Genomic DNA, 19,030 nt, shown 5'->3' with positions numbered 1-19,030 from the left:
TGCTCTATCAGTCAATCTGTAATCCACCAAAACCAAAGCCTGGGGGAGATTAATATTTTTATTCATATATTTGCATGATTCTTGTAATGCAGAACTGAGGGCCTTTAATGAAAATTCGAGTGCGGTTGTGGGGATCCGGTGCCAAGACAGGTCTTGGTTAAACATCAACGTGATTGCGGGAAGCTGCCTTGTACTCAGTCTGACCCTTGATCCATCACAATCAATACTGTCTACTTATACTGCCAGCCGCTCTCCAAGGCTTCAGGCTGAGATCTTTCCCATCATCTAGTACCTGATCATTTCAACTAGAAAAGGTGGGGATTCAACTTGGGACCTTGTGCATGCCAAGCAGATGTTCTGTCACTGACCCACGACTTCTCTTTAAGAGGGGAAGAATCCTCAGAAGGAGATGAAAATCATTGAGGGAAGACATGCCTCCAGGGTTTCCATGATAGCTGCAAAGTTTGAGAGTGTATTCCGTGCCTCTCATTCAAGATCCTAGAGAACAGGCAGGACAGGAACCCTAAGAGTGGACCCATCCATCTTCATTACCTCACCATCTACTCCATGAAGAAGGTCAAAGCTGAATCCTGGACTAGGTGAAGAAATATGAGTGAGGCAGTACAAGACCTCTCGTGTTCTAATCTGACTCGGGAAGAAAGCCCTACTATCTAGATTGAGATCCTCAACACACAATGACACCTTTTCTGAGTCTGACCTCTGTTGTGGGGAAGATAATAGAGCAGATATTAAAGGGAGCGATCTGCAAACATCTGGAGGACAATTTGGTGATCCAAGGAAGTCAGCATGGATTTGTCTCCAACAGGTCTTGCCAGACCAACCTGGTTTCCTTTTTTGACCAAGTAACAGGTTTGCTGGATCATGGAAATTCGGTTGATGTCATTTACTTGGATTTTAGTAAAGCTTTTGACAAGGTTCCCCATGATGTTCTGATGGATAAGTTGAAGGACTGCAATCTGGATTTTCAGATAGTCAGGTGGATAGGGTATTGGTTAGAGAACCGCACTCAAAGAGTTAGAATCATAGAATCATAGAATCATAGAGTTGGAAGGGGCCATACAGGCCATCTAGTCCAACCCCCTGCTCAACGCAGTATTAAGCCTAAGAGTTGTTGTCAATGGTGTTTCATCAGACTGGAGAGAGGTGAGTAGCGGGGTACTTTTTTACGTATTTATTGATGATCTAGATGAGGGGGTGGAGGGACTACTCATCAAGTTTGCAGATGACACCAAATTGGGAGGACTGGCAAATACTCCGGAAGATAGAGTTCAACGAGATCTGAACACAATGGAAAAATGGGCAAATGAGAACATGATGCAATTTAATAAAGATAAGTGTAAAGTTCTGCATCTGGGTCAGAAAAATGAAAAGCATGCCTACTGAATGGGGGATACGCTTCTAGGTAACACTGTGTGTGAACGAGACCTTGGAGTACTTGTGGATTGTAAACTAAACATGAGCAGGCACTGTGATGCAGCGGTAAAAAAGGCGAATGCCATTTTGGGCTGTATCAACAGGGGCATCACATCAAAATCACAAGATGTCATAGTCCCATTGTATACGGCACTGGTCAGGCCACACCTGGAGTACTGTGTGCAGTTCTGGAGGCCTCACTTCAAGAAGGACGTAGATAAAATTGAAAGGGTACAGAGGAGAGCGACGGAGATGATCTGGGGTCAAGGGACCAAGCCCTATGAAGATAGGTTGAGGGACTTGGGAATGTTCAGCCTGGAGAAAAGGAGGTTGAGAGGGGACATGATAGCCCTCTTTAAGTATTTGAAAGGTTGTCACTTGGAGGAGGGCAGGATGCTGTTTCTGTTGGCTGCAGAGGAGAGGACACGCAGTAATGGGTTTAAACTTCAAGTACAACGATATAGGATAGATATCAGGAAAAAATTTTCACAGTCAGAGTAGTTCAGCAGTGGAATAGGCTGCCTAAGGAGGTGGTGAGCTCCCCCTCACTGGCAGTCTTCAAGCAAAGGTTGGATACACACTTTTCTTGGATGCTTTAGGATGCTTTGGGCTAATCCTGTGTTGAGCAGGGGGTTGGACTAGATGGCCTGTATGGCCCCTTCCAACTCTATCATTCTATGATTCTATCCACCAACAGATTATAGGAAGTGGGCAGGGCAAGCTATGGTTTTTGCCCTGCGAGGGTTCTGACTGGTACTGGAGATCTGATTGGCTGTGCAGATTTTTTAAAAAATGTTGCTTTGGCAGAAGCTGCCATCATACCACAAAGATCTTCACTTGTACGACTAAAGGCAAGCTGCAACAGCCATTTTGTGCTGGCTCCACCCACTTCAGCAGACATTTTGGAGCAGCTATTTATGACTGCTCCCACCGTGGTGTGTCAGAATTCCTAATAGGCCCACAGGCTAAGAAAGGTCCCCTTGACCTAGATCTTTTCTTCCCAAACGGTTCTAGTCCTATCTTTCTAATATTCTCATCTCATTTAGTTTAGGCAAACTAAAATTCCATAATGTTCCCCCTTCCCTTGGAATATTCTCCATTAAAAAAAAACAACAACAGGAAGACAGCACTAGTGATTAAGGTGCCCTTGGCTACTCTACAATCTTGCTGAGCCAATTTTTGCTGTACTCGCTTCATTTGGGAGAGACATGTGCGTCGGCAAAGCTAATTGCATCAGCGTCGACAAGGACTTTTTTAGGTCCTCAACGTGGGAGTTGCCACACACGTCATCTCCTTTTTGGCTTGGAAGAGGTGCACCACATGACTATGTAATTAACCCTGTGCCAAAGTTGGCACCCTAAGTGGGTCTCTGCAGTGCTAGTATGGCAGGAAATTGGCGTTCCCAATTAAAAGAATCTTCTGGGGACTATGAGAAAAATCTTAAAACAAAATGTTGAGTGTGGTTAGGGCAGCCTTTCTCAACTTGTTTACCATTGAGAAACCCCTGAAACATGGCATGATCGTGCAGACTATGGCTGGGAAACATAGCTTTGAACATGCCCTGGCCGTGCCCCTCCCCTTGCCACCCCTCCAGGCCCATCACTGGCCTTTTGGGAAGGTGGGAGTCAACATGACCATATATGGTCATATCACCCAATAAATGTTTAACCATTTAAAAAATATATTAAAAATTAATTAACTGTCACCCATTTGGGAAACCTTCAGAAAACCTGGGCCAGGGGAAGGCACTAAGGCAAAATGAAAGAGAATGGAAATCAGATCCCACTGGTTCCTTACTTGGTTAGGCTTTGGATCCAGGCAGACTTTCTGCTAGGAAAAAAAGGGGGGGGGGACATAGAATCATGGAGAAAAATGGGCTGAGAATGATTGGAAGGATGGCTGGTTGGATCCTATTTGTAGCTGGAAGATCTGATGTGGAGGGAGGATTTCATCCATGAATTATTTCGTGCCCTTGTACATGGAAGGATGGGGGCTAAGAGAATAAGATGCCCTCGGAGAGGTTGGCCATTCTCTCTGACAGATGCACTTGGTGGCTTTCTTTTTTAAAAATATTTATATGCCTGCCATTCTCCTGGGAAATTCAAGACCCTTTGTGGGTTAACAACAACGTAGAAAAACAATAAAACAGTGTACAGGCACAGAGATATATACTCAAACACTAACCTGGAAAGCTATCACACCTTCAGCATAGACTAACCCAACAGAATAATTTCCTTCTCCAGCCTTGCTGGAAATCCAGGAAGGTAAACCCCCACCCTCCCAGCCTCTTCTGGAAGGCTATGCACCAGCATGGGTCAGACACAGAAAACAGTCACACATATCAGCTCTGCCAACACAGAGAATGACAATGGAGGAATAAACTGGATCCAGGAGCAAGAGTAAGCCATGCACGCATACCCTGTCTTACATCCAGAACACAAAGAGCATGTAGGGAAGAGAGAAGAGTTGCAAAACAATGTAACAATGTTTATCTATTTATTCTAATTCATTTATATTCTGCATTTCTCCCCCATGGTTACCTTAAGCAACTAAAAATATTTTCCATATATCCTGGCAAAAACCTCGTGAGGCAGGGGAGGAGGAAGAGGAAGAGTAGGAGGAGTTGGTTTTTATACCCTACTTTTACAATCGACTTCCTTTCCTCTCCCCACAACAGACATCCTGTGAGGTAAGTGGGGCTCAAAGCTCTGACAGATCTGCTGTCAGAACAGCTTTAACAGAACTGTGACTAGCACAATGTGACCCACCTGACTGCATGTGGAGTGGAAGATCAAACATGGCTTCCCAGATTAGAAGCTGCTACTCTTAACCAGTGCACTGAGAGGGTGTTACTGGCCCAAGATAACCTAGCAGGCTTCCCAAGCAGAATGTAGATTTGAACCTGGTTCTCCCAGTTCTTAGTTCAACACTCTAATCATTCGGCTGTCATGTGCCAACCGATGATGTGGCTGTGGCTCAAAAGCCCTTCTCTGTCAAAGCAGCTTCCTCCCCTACCCAGAGCAGCCACCAGTCAGACGGGACTAAGTCCCCATCCCTGAACACCAAGTCACTGCCAACTGATAGAGAAGAAAACTGGAACCAACCAAAATCTGGCTTATCTCCTCGGGCCGTTTGTGGAGAACAGCAACGCCATTCACTTCACGCAGCTCATCACCTACGTGCACGAGACCTAAGAAGGAAAGGAAGGCAAAAGTATGTTAAAAGGTGTAATGGGAGGGCTAGCAGCACGGTGTTAGCCTGATCTCAAGTACTGGAAAGCCAAGGACTGGAAAGACTACCAAGGCAAGGTCTGCAGAGGGAGGCAATACAAACCACCCTTCCTTCTCAGCTGCCTTGAAAGCCCCTTGCTGGGGTTGCCACAAGTTAGCTGGGGCTTGATGGCACTTTATATACAAACACATATTCTCTGATGCAAGAAACGCTCCCACAGGTTGCGTACCTTCCACAGCTCATTGAAGAAACCAAAAACAGACCCTGGCCAAAGTGGTCAAATATTCAAACCTGCAATGGTTTTCTAGGTGGCAGAACTCAGGAGTCACTGGATCTTCTCAATGAGGAACATTAAACTCCATTGCCTGCTGAATCATATGGACACACACAGAGGCCTGCCACAAAGGAAGGACATGCTCTAACAGTCTCAGTACCCTGGCTATCAGGCCGTCTCTCCCAACTTATTACCTGAGATTCCCAGCTAAAGCTGAAAAGCGTGTATTCTGCCACTGAGCCACAGCGTATATATATATAATACATAAAACCATTCTCCATTTCATTCCATTCTTTTATTAACACTCATAAACTAACAAGTCATTAGAAAACAGACAACTGCATGAATAGTAATGTACAAACAAACATTCAGAAATACAAAAGTGATGAGTTTTATGTGGATATTTTCATTAAGAGGTAATACCATTAAATGCAACAGTCAGAACTTTTGCAAGAGCATCATCTGGATCACTGTCAGCTAAAAGGAGGTTCCATTTCTGGATGTAAGTTGTGATTATTATTGCAGGCAGTATTATACTTATTACAATCAATAAAAAAGGGCCAGATGACTCCACCACACACTAGGGTGACCAAGAAACAGAACCTGTGGGAAATGATGCAGATAGAAACATTCTTCTAGTGACATGTGAAACAGTTTTATTCAAGGTACTAGGCTAAATACAGCGGTCGCTAGCAGCAGAGAGGCCGGGGGGGGGGGGCAGCTGGAGCCGCCGAGGGTTCTGGTGGCTGCCAGGGACCTTCCAGGGGTGAAAGTAGGTGGAGCGGGGAGCGTCAGGCATGGCGGTGGCAGGGCAGCAGCGGGCGTACCTGAAGTTGGCAGCAGACCAGCGGCGCGGATGTTGGTGACAGTGTGCTTGCGGCAGGGGCAGAGAGTGTAGCAGAGGGGGCATGTTGGAGCACGATGCGGCGGGCATGGGTTTGCATTCTTTTTGTGCTGCATGGGCGCAGTGTGGGTCGGCAGTGTTCGGGCGGCACGGTCTCCCCTGTTCCTTTAGTGGGCCTTGGCGAACGGTGTGGTTGTCTCTGCGGTGTTGTGCTCGTGAGCGTTGGCAGCGGTTGGGCAGCGTGGTTCCTTCTTGGGTGTGTTTTTCCCATGTGCCTCCGAGCGGTGTGGTTCTCTCCGAGGAAAATGTTCACGGGCGTCTCGGCCTGCTCAGAGTTGGGCAGGGTGCGCATCCGCGGCACCTTGTCAGAGGGTTTGCCGCCATTATCAGTGGCGCTACTAGGAGGGTTTGCCACCACTCCTTGTCAGGAACCACGGCATGTTCAGCATGGCCTCCTGAGTCAGTGGCTCATTGGCATGTCAGGTGCTACGGTGCACCATGTGGAGTGGGCGGGAGCTGTAGGGGTTAGGCCAATCAACTCGGACACCCTGGACACACTCCAACCCTCAGCCAGTTTCACAAATATTAAGAGGAACCATGGGTAAAATGAGCTTTTGGGTGCATGATGAAGGGTGCATGCACCTGAAAGCTTATTCCATGAATAAATCTTTGTTGATCTTAAAGGTGCAAATGGACTCCAACTTTGATCTGCTGCTTCAGATCAACACAACCTACCTGAATCTATCAGAAACAGAATTACGCTTTTTCTTTTCAATGGTTTTAGAGAAGTAAAACTCTAATTAGGATTGTGGTAGTGATGGTTTATCTCTCATAATGTTGATATTTCTGAGTAAAAGTATTTCCTTTTAATAATGGATGGATTACATAGCTGATAGGTGAGATAGATGAAAAGTGGGGACCCACAGGATTCACAGGGAAGGGAATCTCTCCCCCCACTGCAGCTGATTATCCAGAATTGATTATCTTCTTACAGCCTGCGACTGATTTGCAGGGGAAACCCATCCCCACCCCATTGCCAAGCTTGGGGTGGTTCCATGCCCCGCCATCAACTTTAAGCCCTGCATTGTCCTCTGCCATAGCCAGGCGCTGGTGGATGCCCGTGTCCTCCACCACCATGGCCCTGTGCAGAGACAGTGTCCACTGTAGGCCATTCTGACATATCTGCCAGGCCTGGCGTGGCACCTGGCCTCCTTCTCCACTGCTGCTGCTGTCCTTCAGCTCTGAGGGATGGAGCTTTGTTCTCATCAGCCCCACTAAGGATTTGCAGGGCCTGTAGTGCCAGAGCCAGTTTGGTGGGACCTCAGCAGAGGTGGGATAGTTGAAACTTTGAAAGCGACTGACAGCTTCACTGTGCTGAGAACATTTACTAGTATTACCCTGAACTTACACTTCCTTCACATAAAAAAGAAACCACCAAAAAATAATCATACAGTACTGTGGGATCCCTGGAACTACAGGGCCCATAGAATGGGCCATAAGCGGTCTGGGCCCAGTGTACCTAAGAGACCGTCTCTCCGCCTATACCCCCAAAAGAGCATTATGCTCTGCCAATGCCAACCGGCTGGTGATACCTGGCCCCAAACAAGCACGTCGGTCTTCAACGAGGGCCAGAATATTTTCTGTCCTAGCCCCCACCTGGTGGAACGAGCTCCCTGAAGAAATCAGAGCCCTGCCTGAACAAAAATTCCACAGATCCTGCAAAAGGGAGCTCCTCCACCAGGCGTTTGCTTGAGACCGTCAACAAGTCTCAGACATCCCTCCATGGCCTGAACCAGTCTGTCCTCTCTGGGGGCCTTGGCTGGGTTCCGTTCCTGTTGTATTGTTTATGATCACTGAAATTGCGTTATTGGATTGTTGTTGTTCTTGTTGTATTTGGAGTGGAGGGGGTGGGCAGGTTCTTGTTGTCCTCCTCCTCCTCCTCTGGGGGATGAGGGGGAGGGATGAGCATCCCCAGCCTCAAAACAGCCACCTTGGCCAAAGGGTTTTCTGCCTCAGACCACCTCGTGCTGGTTTGTCGGCCGAGCCAAGGCACACATCCCTACTGGGGAGTGTCCCAAGTTTGAAGGAAAATCTGTTTAGCTTCGACATTGCCCCAATCTGTGGATTTAGCTATCCACAGTTGGGGGCTATGGGTGGCAGATGACAGATAGACATATAGATGGACACTGTCTCAGTGCATTACTTTAATTTTTTGCTGAAGATATGTATGCTATTCAAAAAGAAGAATAACCAGTTGGTCCAGTTCATAATAACTGTGAATGTGGAAAACAGCTAAACCCTTGCTGCAGTAGCAGCCATCCCCACCCCACCCCAACAAAAACAAGCCACTTGAATCACAAGTATAAGGATGCCAACAGGCCTGGCAAAATGGACAGCAGAAGCTTTTAATGGCATGGAGATATACAACGTCATTTGGTAAAATAATATTCTATTTTAAGGGGACAGAACAATTTTATCTCCAGGCACTTAGCGATGCTAGGCACAGAGCAGTCCCTGTGACATGCAACACTGGATTTTGCAGGTATTTGCAGAGTGAAATATGATTTTTGGTCATCATTCATTGGTCATCATCCTCCACAACATATCAGAAGAAAAGCAATTTTTCCTTCCATTATTTTTATGCAAGACTGTGGATGGGGAGGGGGAGGATAGTGAACAGTTTTGTGTGCCACAATTTATGCTCAACTATCCCCGGACCAAACAGTTCCCTGGGCAAAAGAGCATTTCTGCTGCCTCCCCATCTCCTAGTTCTTCAACTTACCATGCCACCCTAAAGGAGCGTTACAACCCATCTAAGATCATTAACTTCAATGTACTTAAAAGGGTGAAATTCTGCTTAGGACAGCACTGTAGTATTTATTCTTTATTGTTGCTGTAGCCCATTTCTTGACTTTGATGCATGATGCAAGCACAATTTGTCCCTGTCTGACAGCTCTACACACCACAACCTGTTTTTATTTTGTGCCATCTATAAACACTTAAAAAGATAAAAATCTGCTGCCTTCGAAGCTTAAAGAAGCTTTTTCTAACTTTAAGAAGAAATTAAATGCACTAGTATCAAGAAACTGAACACCGTACTAACATTAAGGGGGTCAGAATGAAACAGAATTAGAAAACAACTTTAGAAAGTTCACCCCTGCCCTCAGGTTGGGTCCGTTAGTTCTGTAGATGAGGGGGGGAACTGAGAGGGTCGCCTGTTCTTACTACCTGTCCTTTGTGATCTGCCTTGGGTATATTTCTGACAGAAATGCCCAAAACAAGCAATAATGTGAAATGAGCCCCGTTCAGGAACTAATTTTATTGGAGGGTCACTTTGAACAGGAAGTACAGGGTGGCGTAGCCCAGGGCCCTAGTGGGGCCTTCTCTGTTGCCAAAAGGCACTGCTGACAAGATTTATGCTCAGAACTGTCATTTCTTTTTGCCTTTGGCTTAGCACAGGGGTAGTCAAACTGCGGCCCTCCAGATGTCCATGGACTACAATTCCCAGGAGCCCCTGCCAGCATTCGCTGGCAGGGGCTCCTGGGAATTGGAGTCCATGGACATCTGGAAGGCCGCAGTTTGACTACCCCTAGCTTAGCAACTGGGAGGAGGAAACTTTTAGGAACCCACATTTGCTCTTCACATATAAACCAATGCTTGTAATTTTTGAAAAACAAGTTATTTCCATTTACCCTTCTTTGTTTCTTCTTATCCTTTTCATTGGTTTTCTTTATGGGGAAATAATAGGCCTGTCAGAGACTATAACTCCATAAAGAAACATAACATCATACCCCTTTCTCATTTGAAATGTGGTATTGGATGAGAGGCTTACGGATATTGGGGACTGCCAAAATGCAACTATGTGGATTCTAGATCAAATAAAGCCTGAACTCTCTATAGAAACATAAATGGCAAGACTGAGGCTATTGTACTTTGGTCTCATTACAAAGACCAAAGTAGGAGGGGAAGGAGTTGGGCCTTCCACATCCACACAGGCCTCTGCCGGGTTAGGCCCAGTTGACCCCTGGGACACCTAAGGGGGAATGGTGGACTAACGTGCACCAGGCCTGGGAAAGGCCCGCCCCAGCAGCAATGTCATGTGGAAGTGGGGATTCCCCCGCTGCCATATGACCATCCTCCCAGTGTTTTCCACCCTTGCAGAATCAACCAATATGAACAAAGTGAATGTTTCAGTGTTATCAGCCAGAAAGAAACTGTAACACAGGAAGACACATACCACTGCGATCAGCTGCCCCGCCCCTCATGATCCGTGCTACAATTACAGCACCAGTGTGCTCATCTCGCCGGATGGTTGCGCCCTGGAATGAAGAGGAGACATTCAACAACATGCCACATTTGCCCATAACATTTTGACAAGGTGCTTGATGAGATTCTCTTAATTCACCCCAAAAAGCCAAGAATCATCTCTGACAGTCAAAACTGGTATATCATCCAAGCAAATAAGGACACTGTAGCTCGGTAATGAACTGTGCTGGAAATTCTGTGCGACTCCCATTCTCAGAAAATAACCTGAGATTCATGGCAATTAATTAGTTTCACAATAGTTTTAAGATTAGCCAATAAATCTTCCTCCACTCCTTATCTATCGAGAAACACATTTGAGGACCGGACAGGAAACGATCCCATCCCATTCCTTCTCCCAGATAGAATCCACCTAATAATCCAGTCAAATATTTGTCTCCTTGTAGAAAGGTAAGTGGTGATTCTTCTAAATTCCTGGAGAAACGCTAAAAGAATATATGCTTAACAGGCAGTGGAAAGAATTCATTTTAGCAGCTGGCCACAAGTCCCAAACACACAGTGCACACAAACAGAACCAAACAACTTGAGATACTGAAGTTGCATAACAATAACGACCAGAAGTACAATTTGGACCTACAAGAAGACAGAGAGGCCAGGGCTGAATCTGCACTTGTTTATTCCATTGTGGATCCTGCTGAATCCAGATCGATTTGAACTTGGGTCTTCCTCCCCCCCCCCATTGAAACAAAAAAGTGTTCTGCACATAGTTAGGGAAGTTCAGAAGAGGAGGGGGGAGCCAAGCACAGCCGGAGCCTCTTTCTTTCTTTTCCTGAAGGGGTGGGGGGGAGAGGATCGGAGAAGCAGAGGAGAGGAAATAAATCCAAGAGGCAAATCTCTACTGACAGCTTCTGCTGAGAGAAATTAGGGGCTTCCCCTTTAAGACAAGCTTGTCACCTGGGCAGCCTTGGCCAATCAGGGCTTCCCAGGAACAAATTCGAAGCAGCTGGAGCTCTGCATGCTTTCTCATGCTTTCTCAATCCGATTCTTCAAATTTTGAGGGTTAAAACCATTCCAGGATATTGCATGATAAAGTTAGAGTCACTCCAAATTAATCATGCTTGTTGCAGAGCGAAAATTTAAATCAGACAAAATCAAACTGGAAATCGCATTCAGTGGAGATGGCAGGGACTGAATCGACCTGGGATTGGAATAAAAGCCCTGTGCAGACTCCACCCAGCTAATGTCTGGGCCACAACATGATGAAAGAAAGGATTTAAAATTCTTTTTTCTAGATCTCTATCAGAAATTCTATCCACCTACCCCAAGCTGCTGTAAATGGGAAAAGACAGGCACAATAAAAGATCTGCCTTTTCTCCCTTCTGCACTAAACCACAGTCAGAAATTCCACGCACCCATGCTGCTGTAAACCTAAGTATGGGGATTGACCACTGGTTACTCACTATGAAGGGTCCTTCTCCCTGGACTCTAGGACTCCATCCGTGATGGGTGGTTCTCACTGCTGTTGCTAGGGAAGCAGGAACAACTTCTTCCTCTTCCTGTCTCCCTTGCTGGAACCACCTCTTCCTCTTTCATTTTTGATACTTCCATAACCAGGAATAAACTTGATTATCACATTACTAAACTAACAACATGGTTTTCTCGTTCTTTTTTAAAAACAAAGGAAGAATAATTCAGAGAGACAGAAAAAGGAACCTCAAAGCAATCAATAACCTTCCCTTAGCTCCTGAACTAAACAACCAGGTGTGGTATATGCAGATGACGCCCAGGGTGGGCTGGATGGAGTCCTAGAAGCCAGGGAAAAGGACCTTTCACAGTGTATAACCAATGGTCATTCTCCCTTCACTCCATCTGTGATGGGGCATGTATGAGCAGTCAATTAGTCCCGGGTGGGACCGAGTTGTCTGTGTCCCAAACAGTGCATCAGCTGAACTTATAATCATTCAGTTTATAATGCTCAATAAAAGACAAAATTGACGACCAAGTAGTTGCCTTGCGAATCTGGTCTACTGAAACCAATTTGTATAATGCGACGTTAGTGGCAGCACTGCACACTGAATGAGCTGAAATACTAGGAGGCATGGTAACTCCTGCTGCCCTGTATGATTTGGAAATGCAATCTCTGAAACATTTGCAAATTGCCCCTGAAGACATTTTCCCTGCTTTATTAAGAGGGGTGAGAGGAACAAACAGTGAATCAGTTTTCCTGAATGATTCAGTCCTAATCAGAAAGGCCTTAAGCACTCTGCACACATCCAGTTTGTACCACAAAATTTCTTTTGGATGCTTAGGCATGGAACAAATCAATACAACATTTATTTATTTAATTTTAAGAAACTGGGAAATCACTCTAAGATGAAAAGCAAGATCTGCCCTAAATCTTTGTGAAATATATAAAGACCAATAATGCTCCCTGTCAGGATTACAGACTTGCAAATAAAACACCACTATGCAAAGATGGCTGTTTATTCAAGCAGAACTCCTTGGACGCACATAGATGAATCCGAGGCAAATGAGACAAACTCCAGCACTTATTCCAGCAGTTTTCCCGCCTTCTCCAGACCCGTTAAGATTCACAAAGCAAGCAGTCATAATAGATAGGAATGCAGGTGCAAGGCCGTGAGGCCCAGCTAAGTGTGATAACTGAGCAGCTAGCAGTGACCCTGCAGCAAAGCACAGACAGAAGCAAGTGCACATCCCAAATAGTTTGTTGCTGTTGTTAGGTGCGAAGTCCTGTCCGACCCATCGCAACCCCATGGGCCATGATCCTCCAGGCCTTCCTGTCCTCTACCATTCCCTGGAATCCATTTAAGTTTGCACCTACTGCTTCAGTGACTCCATCCAGCCACCTCATTCTCTGTCGTCCCCTTCTTCTTTTGCCCTCGATCGCTCCCAGCATTAGGCTCTTCTCCAGGGAGTCCTTCCGTCTCATGAGGTGGCCAAAGTATTTGAGTTTCATCTTCAGGATCCGGCCTTCTAAGGAGCAGTCAGGGCTGATCTCCTCTAGGACTGACCGGTTTGTTCGCCTTGCAGTCCAAGGGACTCGCAAGAGTCTTCTCCAGCACCAGAGTTCAAAAGCCTCAATTCTTTGACGCTCGGCCTTCCTTATGGTCCAACTTTCACAGCCATACATTGCAACTGGGAATACCATAGCCTTGACTAAATGCACTTTTGTTGGCAGGGTGATGTCTCTGTTTTTTAGGATGCTGTCTAGATTTGCCATAGCTTTCCTCCCCAGGAGCAAGCAACTTTTAATTTCTTTGCTGCAGTCCCCATCTGCAGTGATCTTGGAGCCCAGGATAATAAAATCTGTCACTATCTCCATTTCTTCCCCATCTATTTGCCAGGAATTGAGAGGACCTGATGCCATGATCTTTGTTTTCTTGATATTGAGTTTCAAGCCAACTTTTGCACTCAGGATCAACAGTTCCTCTTCGCTTTCTGCCATTAGAGTGGTATCATCTGCATATCTGAGGTTGTTAATATTTCTCCCTGCAATCTTGATCCCAATTTGTGACTCCTCTAATCCCGCCTTTCTCATGATATGCTCCACATACAAGGTAAATAGGCAAGGCAACAGTATACAGCCTTGCCAAACTCCTTTTTCAATTTTGAACCAATCAGTGATTTCATGTTCAGTTCTCACTGTTGCTTCTTGACCTACATATAAGTTTCTCAAGAGACAAATAAGATGCTCTGGTATTCTCATCTCTTTAAGAACTTGCCACAATTCGTTGTGCTCCACACAATCAAAGGCTTTAGCAAAGTCAAGGAAGCAGAAGTAGATGTTCTTCTGAAACTCCCTAGCTTTCTCCATGATCCAGCGTATGTTCGCAATTTGATCTCTAATTCGTCTGCCGACAACCTCCCAAAACGGTTACAGACAGGTTCAGAGGACATACATAAACCATGGCAGAAACTGGAGGTTTCCAAACAATTCCTCCATTCATCCAGCATCCGCCAGACCAGGCTTCACTGGAAATGCCCGGTGAAATTCCCGCACTAGTTTGGGAGCCCTCACATCCCCAGCATCCACCCACTCCTTATCCCCCATGGGGAACTCTTTCCAGTCCACCAAATATTGGAGCCTGCCCCGGTGCCTTCTGGAATCCAAAACATGCCAAACTTTATATGCGTCTGCTTGTCAACAAAGGGATAGGATCAGCTGAAGCAGACATTCGTTTTGTAGAGGTGTTGGCCACTAAGAAGATAACCTTCATTCTTAAGTAAACTAAGGAAATTTCCTGAATAGGCTCAATTGAACTCTTCAATAGTGCTGATAAAACAGTATTGAGGCTCCAAGTAGGGAACCTGTGAACTTGAAGTGGAGACAAAAAAGTCACACCTTTCAGAAAATGTGCAACATGGTAGTGTGTCTGGTTAATGGAACTCCGCCAACCAGGGGGATAATAGTAGCTGAAGCCGCCACCTGTCTCCGCAAAGTAGGAGGCTTCAACACCCTGTCTAATCCCTCCTGAAAAAAACACCAGAATAGCTCTGACTTTGGGATGTAGCAGATCAGCTTTCCTCCACCTGCGTCACCTAACAACGGCTTTCCAAGACATAGATATGCACTTGTTCATTCAGACCTTCCATTAATAAGGCTGCCTGTTTAGTCGCTAAGCAGTCAAACAGAGCCATTCTGGATTCTGGTGGCCAATCAGACTTTGCACTACTAAAATCAATTTGGCCTTTTTATGCAGTGGAGATGATCTGGACCCTCCCTGTTTGTTCACGTAAGATTTCGCCGTGGTATTGTCCTTCCGGACAAAGACATGTTTGTGAAGTAACCTGCTGCTGAAATGAAGAAGGGCCAAACAAATGGCTCTGATTTCGAATTGTTTATTGGAAGAGAAGCTTCCTGTATGGACCACTGACCCCGGACATGCTGTCTTTCCCATGTAACACCCCAGACCTGCAGGCTGGTATTGGTGAAGACTACTATTTCCTCTTCCACTAGGAAGAACTTTCCCTGTTCTAGGTTCTATAAATTTGACCACCATTTTAAACTCAACTTTACTGTGGTGGGATCCCAAACTAAAATATTTGTTCCAGATGTGATATTTTCCTGAAAATCCCTGAGGAAGGTCTGAAGAGTTCTCAATGTAACCTGCCCAACTGACTACCATTAAGCCAAATTCAAAAGCCAAAGTTTGGCCAAAGTCATGATGGATGAACATTTGCTTTTGATGATGAAATTCACCGGATTCCTGGTTTTTATTACTATTTTGTCTGCCACAATCATCATCCTATTATGCATATCCACCAAAACTCCTAAATGCTTCAGACACAGAGTGGGCACCGGGAAAATTGTTGATGGGTTCATTATGAATCTGGATCTCTGTAGGGTGGCTATCATTTTGGCAGTATGGACCTTGGATTCATCTTTGGACATTGTTCGGATCAAGACTTCGTCCCAAACAGGGTGTATCTGGATCCGCTGTTGATGAAGGAAGACCACTGGAATGATCATAAGCTTTGAGAAAAGTTCAAAGGAATTTTTGGCTAAACATCCAGAAGAAGTTCCTGACAGAGCGGATCCTCAGTGAAACAGGCTTCCTCAGGAGGTGCTGAGTTCTTCTTTGGAAGGTTTTAAGCAGAGACTAGAGAGTCATCTGACAGAAATGCTGATTTTATGAACTTAGGCAGATTGTGAGTGGGTGGAAAGGAAGGGTGTGCCAGTGTTTGTCTCTTGTGGCCCTTTCTTGCATACTGAGAGAATCTTTGTGAGTCAGAAATAAAACCAAACTTTTATTGAGGGAAAAGTTTCATTTATTAGACTAAGCATAGGCATAGTTAAAACTAATATTTCAGGCTAATACATTTCTAGGTTTCAGACTACAAGACTAAGCATATAAGTTTCTCACAGAGCCCTCACCACCACCACCAGGAACCCTCACAAATGCTGCGCATTTTACAGCCATGACATCTGGTAAGGATGCAGGGTGAGAAGCAGGAAGATTGGAGGATGGCAAGGGAAGGAGGGGAAAGAATGAGATGAGGATGCTACTGGTCCGGTTCAGGAGCTCTGCAGAACAGGCAGGAATGAAAAACAGGATGCACATTCCTATAAGTCTTAGGCAGCTCTAACTCCACAGGCACATCACTCTGGAGACATTAAAGGCCCCACAAATTGTGGACTAAGTTTGCGGGAGGGTTGTTGACACTGAATATACTTAGTAGAAAGATACACTTGGTCCTCCACTTTCCAAGGGGGTGCCCAGCTGCAGAGTTTAACTGTGTAGCGTTTGTAGTCCTCTTTGGCTGCATCCAGAGAAGCTACTATGTACGGCCAGGCTTCTTGGATGCCGCAGCCCATTTCTTCAGGTCCAGGAAATAGTCAAGGTCTGGGGTCCAGGTGGGGGCTATTCAACAGGTTTGTCCCATATTCCACTTCAAAAGGAGAGAACCCCGTACTAGTGTAAACTCCACTATTATATGCAAATTCTGATAGGCGAAGCAGACTGGCTTTTGATTTGATTAACCCGTTCTGTCTGTCCATTCATCTCGGGGTGATACTCCAAGGTTAGAGCTTGCTCCACCTCTAGAAGCTTCAGCAGCTCCCACCAGAACTTGGCAACAAAGTGGGACCTTCTGTCAGAAAGACAGCGCTTAGGAATTCTGTGTAGTTTATACATGCTGAATGAACAGCAAAGCGGTGGGTATTGAGGTGTTTCAAAAACATGTTGACTCCACCAAAACAACCGTTTTACCCTGGCTGGGGGGAAGGTCTATGATAAAATCCATGGAAATATCTCTCGAGGGTGCCACTGGTGTTCCCATGGGGTGAAACAGACCTCTTGGTTTTCCTACCACCCGTTTGGAAGTGAGGCAAACCGGACATCCCTGTCTCATTGTCTTTTCACATTGAGGGCCACCAATGATGTCTATGAACCAAAAGTAATATTTTCATAAAACCAAAGTCCCCTGCTGCTTTGGAATCGTGGCATAATTTCAAAACCTCTTGGCGAGCAGACACCAGAACGTAGAGGCGATCCCCCTTACCAAACACCCTCTCCTTCACCTCAAGACAAGAGCGTAAAGATTGGAATTCAGCATCTACCCCCTCCCCCAAAATTCTTTTGCAACCAAAATCCAGGGGTGGCTTGTAGTTACATCGCTCTGCTCCGTGTCACGGCTGTCAGTCCTAGGTGGGAAGGGTGAAACACTGAATTTACAACTGGGTCCTCCTTGCTTTTGTGGTGGGGTAGGCAGGACAATGCATCTGCTAGAAAATTCAACTTCCCTGGAAAGTGTTTCAGGGTGAATGAAAATCGTGAGAAGAATTCTGCCCACTGGATCTGTTTGGTGGCTAATTTTCAGGGCTGCCACAAGGTTTACAAATTTTCATGGCCTGTCCACACCTCGAATGAGTTGGAGGAGCCCTCCAGCCAATGTTGCTAGTTTGATAGTGGCTAGACATTGCTAGTTTGATAGTGGTTGCTTCCTTTTCCCAAATGGCCCAATTTCTTTCTGTGTCATTAAATTTCTTTGATATATAGGCACAAGGATAGAGTTGCCCATCCCCCTCCTTTCTGGAGAATCACATCCCCCATTGCCATGTCGCTTGAATTGAATTGCAGGACAAAGGGCCATGTGGGGACAAGCATGACTATGGATGGACTCCATGGCGAAAAGTCTCTTTAAATCCCCCAAAGCCCTCTGACATTCTGCAGACCATTTGAGCAGTGATCTGGGATGCTTACCTCCCACTCCCCTCCCTTTCACTTTCAACAGATCAGGGGAAGATCCACCTGCAGATAATTCAGGATGAAAGTTATACAGAAATTGGCAAAACCTAGAAAGCTCTGAAACTGCTGCCTGGTGCGGGGTGGAGTCCAATTCAACTTTATTGGAATCCATGCTTAGCCCTTGTGGCCATATTCAGTAGCCCAAGAAATCCAGCCTTTCTTTATGGAACTCAAACCTTATTCTGATCTTCAAAAAAGGGAGGAAGGATGACCCAGGAAACTACAGACCAGTGAGTCTGACCTCTGTTGTGGGTAAGATAATGGAGCAGATATTAAAGGGAATGATCTGCAAACATCTGGAGGACAATTTGGTGATCCAAGGAAGTCAGCATGGATTTATCTCCAACAGATCCTGCCAGACCAACCTGGTTTCCTTTTTTGACCAAGTGACAGGTTTGCTGGATCGTGGAAATTCGGTTGATGTCATTTACTTGGATTTTAGTAAAGCTTTTGATAAGGTTCCACATGATGTTCTGATGGATAAATTGAAGGACTGCAATCTGGATTTTCAGATAGTTAGGTGGATAGGGAATTGTTTAGAGAACCGCACTCAAAGAGTTGTTGTCAATGGTGTTTCATCAGACTGGAGGGAGGTGAGTAGCGGGGTACCTCAGGGCTCGGTCCGGTACATTTTAACATATTTATTAATGATCTAGATGAAGGGGGTGGAGGGACTACTCATCAAGTTTGCAGATGACACCAAATTGGGAGGACTGGCAAATACTCCGGAAGATAGAGACAGAGTTCAACGAGATCTGAACACAAAGGAAAAATGGGCAAATGAGAACAAGATGCAATTTAATAAAGATAAGTGTAAAGTTCTGCATCTGGGTCAGAAAAATGAAAAGCATGCCTACTGGATGGGGGATACGCTTCTAGGTAACACTGTGTGTGAACGAGACCTTGGGGTACTTGTGGATTGTAAACTAAACATGAGCAGGCAGTGTGATGCAGCGGTAAAAAAGGCAAATGCCATTTTGGGCTGTATCAACAGGGGCATCATATCAAAATCACAAGATGTCATAGTCCCATTGTATACGGCACTGGTCAGACCACACCTGGAGTACTGTGTGCAGTTCTGGAGGCCTCACTTCAAGAAGGACGTGGATAAAATTGAAATGGTACAGAGGAGAGCGACAAGGAAGATCGGGGGCCAAGGGACCAAGCCCTGTATGGCCCCTTCCAACTCTATGATTCTATGAACTCACATTTAGA

At 45.6% G+C, this 19,030-nt stretch overlaps 1 protein-coding gene across 4 annotated transcripts in view; it reads right to left on the bottom strand.

Annotated features, from left to right (window-relative positions):
* MPP3 (MAGUK p55 scaffold protein 3) overlaps positions 1 to 19,030 on the bottom strand; it is a 154,889-nt gene that overhangs the window by 82,299 nt on the left and 53,560 nt on the right. For all 4 annotated transcript variants that reach the window (XM_077312867.1, XM_077312864.1, XM_077312866.1 and 1 more), the window contains 2 exons: positions 10,021 to 10,102; positions 4,539 to 4,624 (listed from right to left, as the gene is read on the bottom strand). In XM_077312867.1, coding sequence (XP_077168982.1) covers positions 4,539 to 4,624; positions 10,021 to 10,102 — 168 coding nt within the window. The remainder of the gene's footprint in view (positions 1 to 4,538; positions 4,625 to 10,020; positions 10,103 to 19,030) is intronic.

This window comes from Paroedura picta, chromosome 16 (genome assembly GCF_049243985.1).
Source record: "Paroedura picta isolate Pp20150507F chromosome 16, Ppicta_v3.0, whole genome shotgun sequence".
In the NCBI taxonomy this organism is placed as follows: Eukaryota; Metazoa; Chordata; class Lepidosauria; order Squamata; family Gekkonidae; genus Paroedura; species Paroedura picta.
This window is presented reverse-complemented; position numbering and strand designations above follow the sequence as displayed.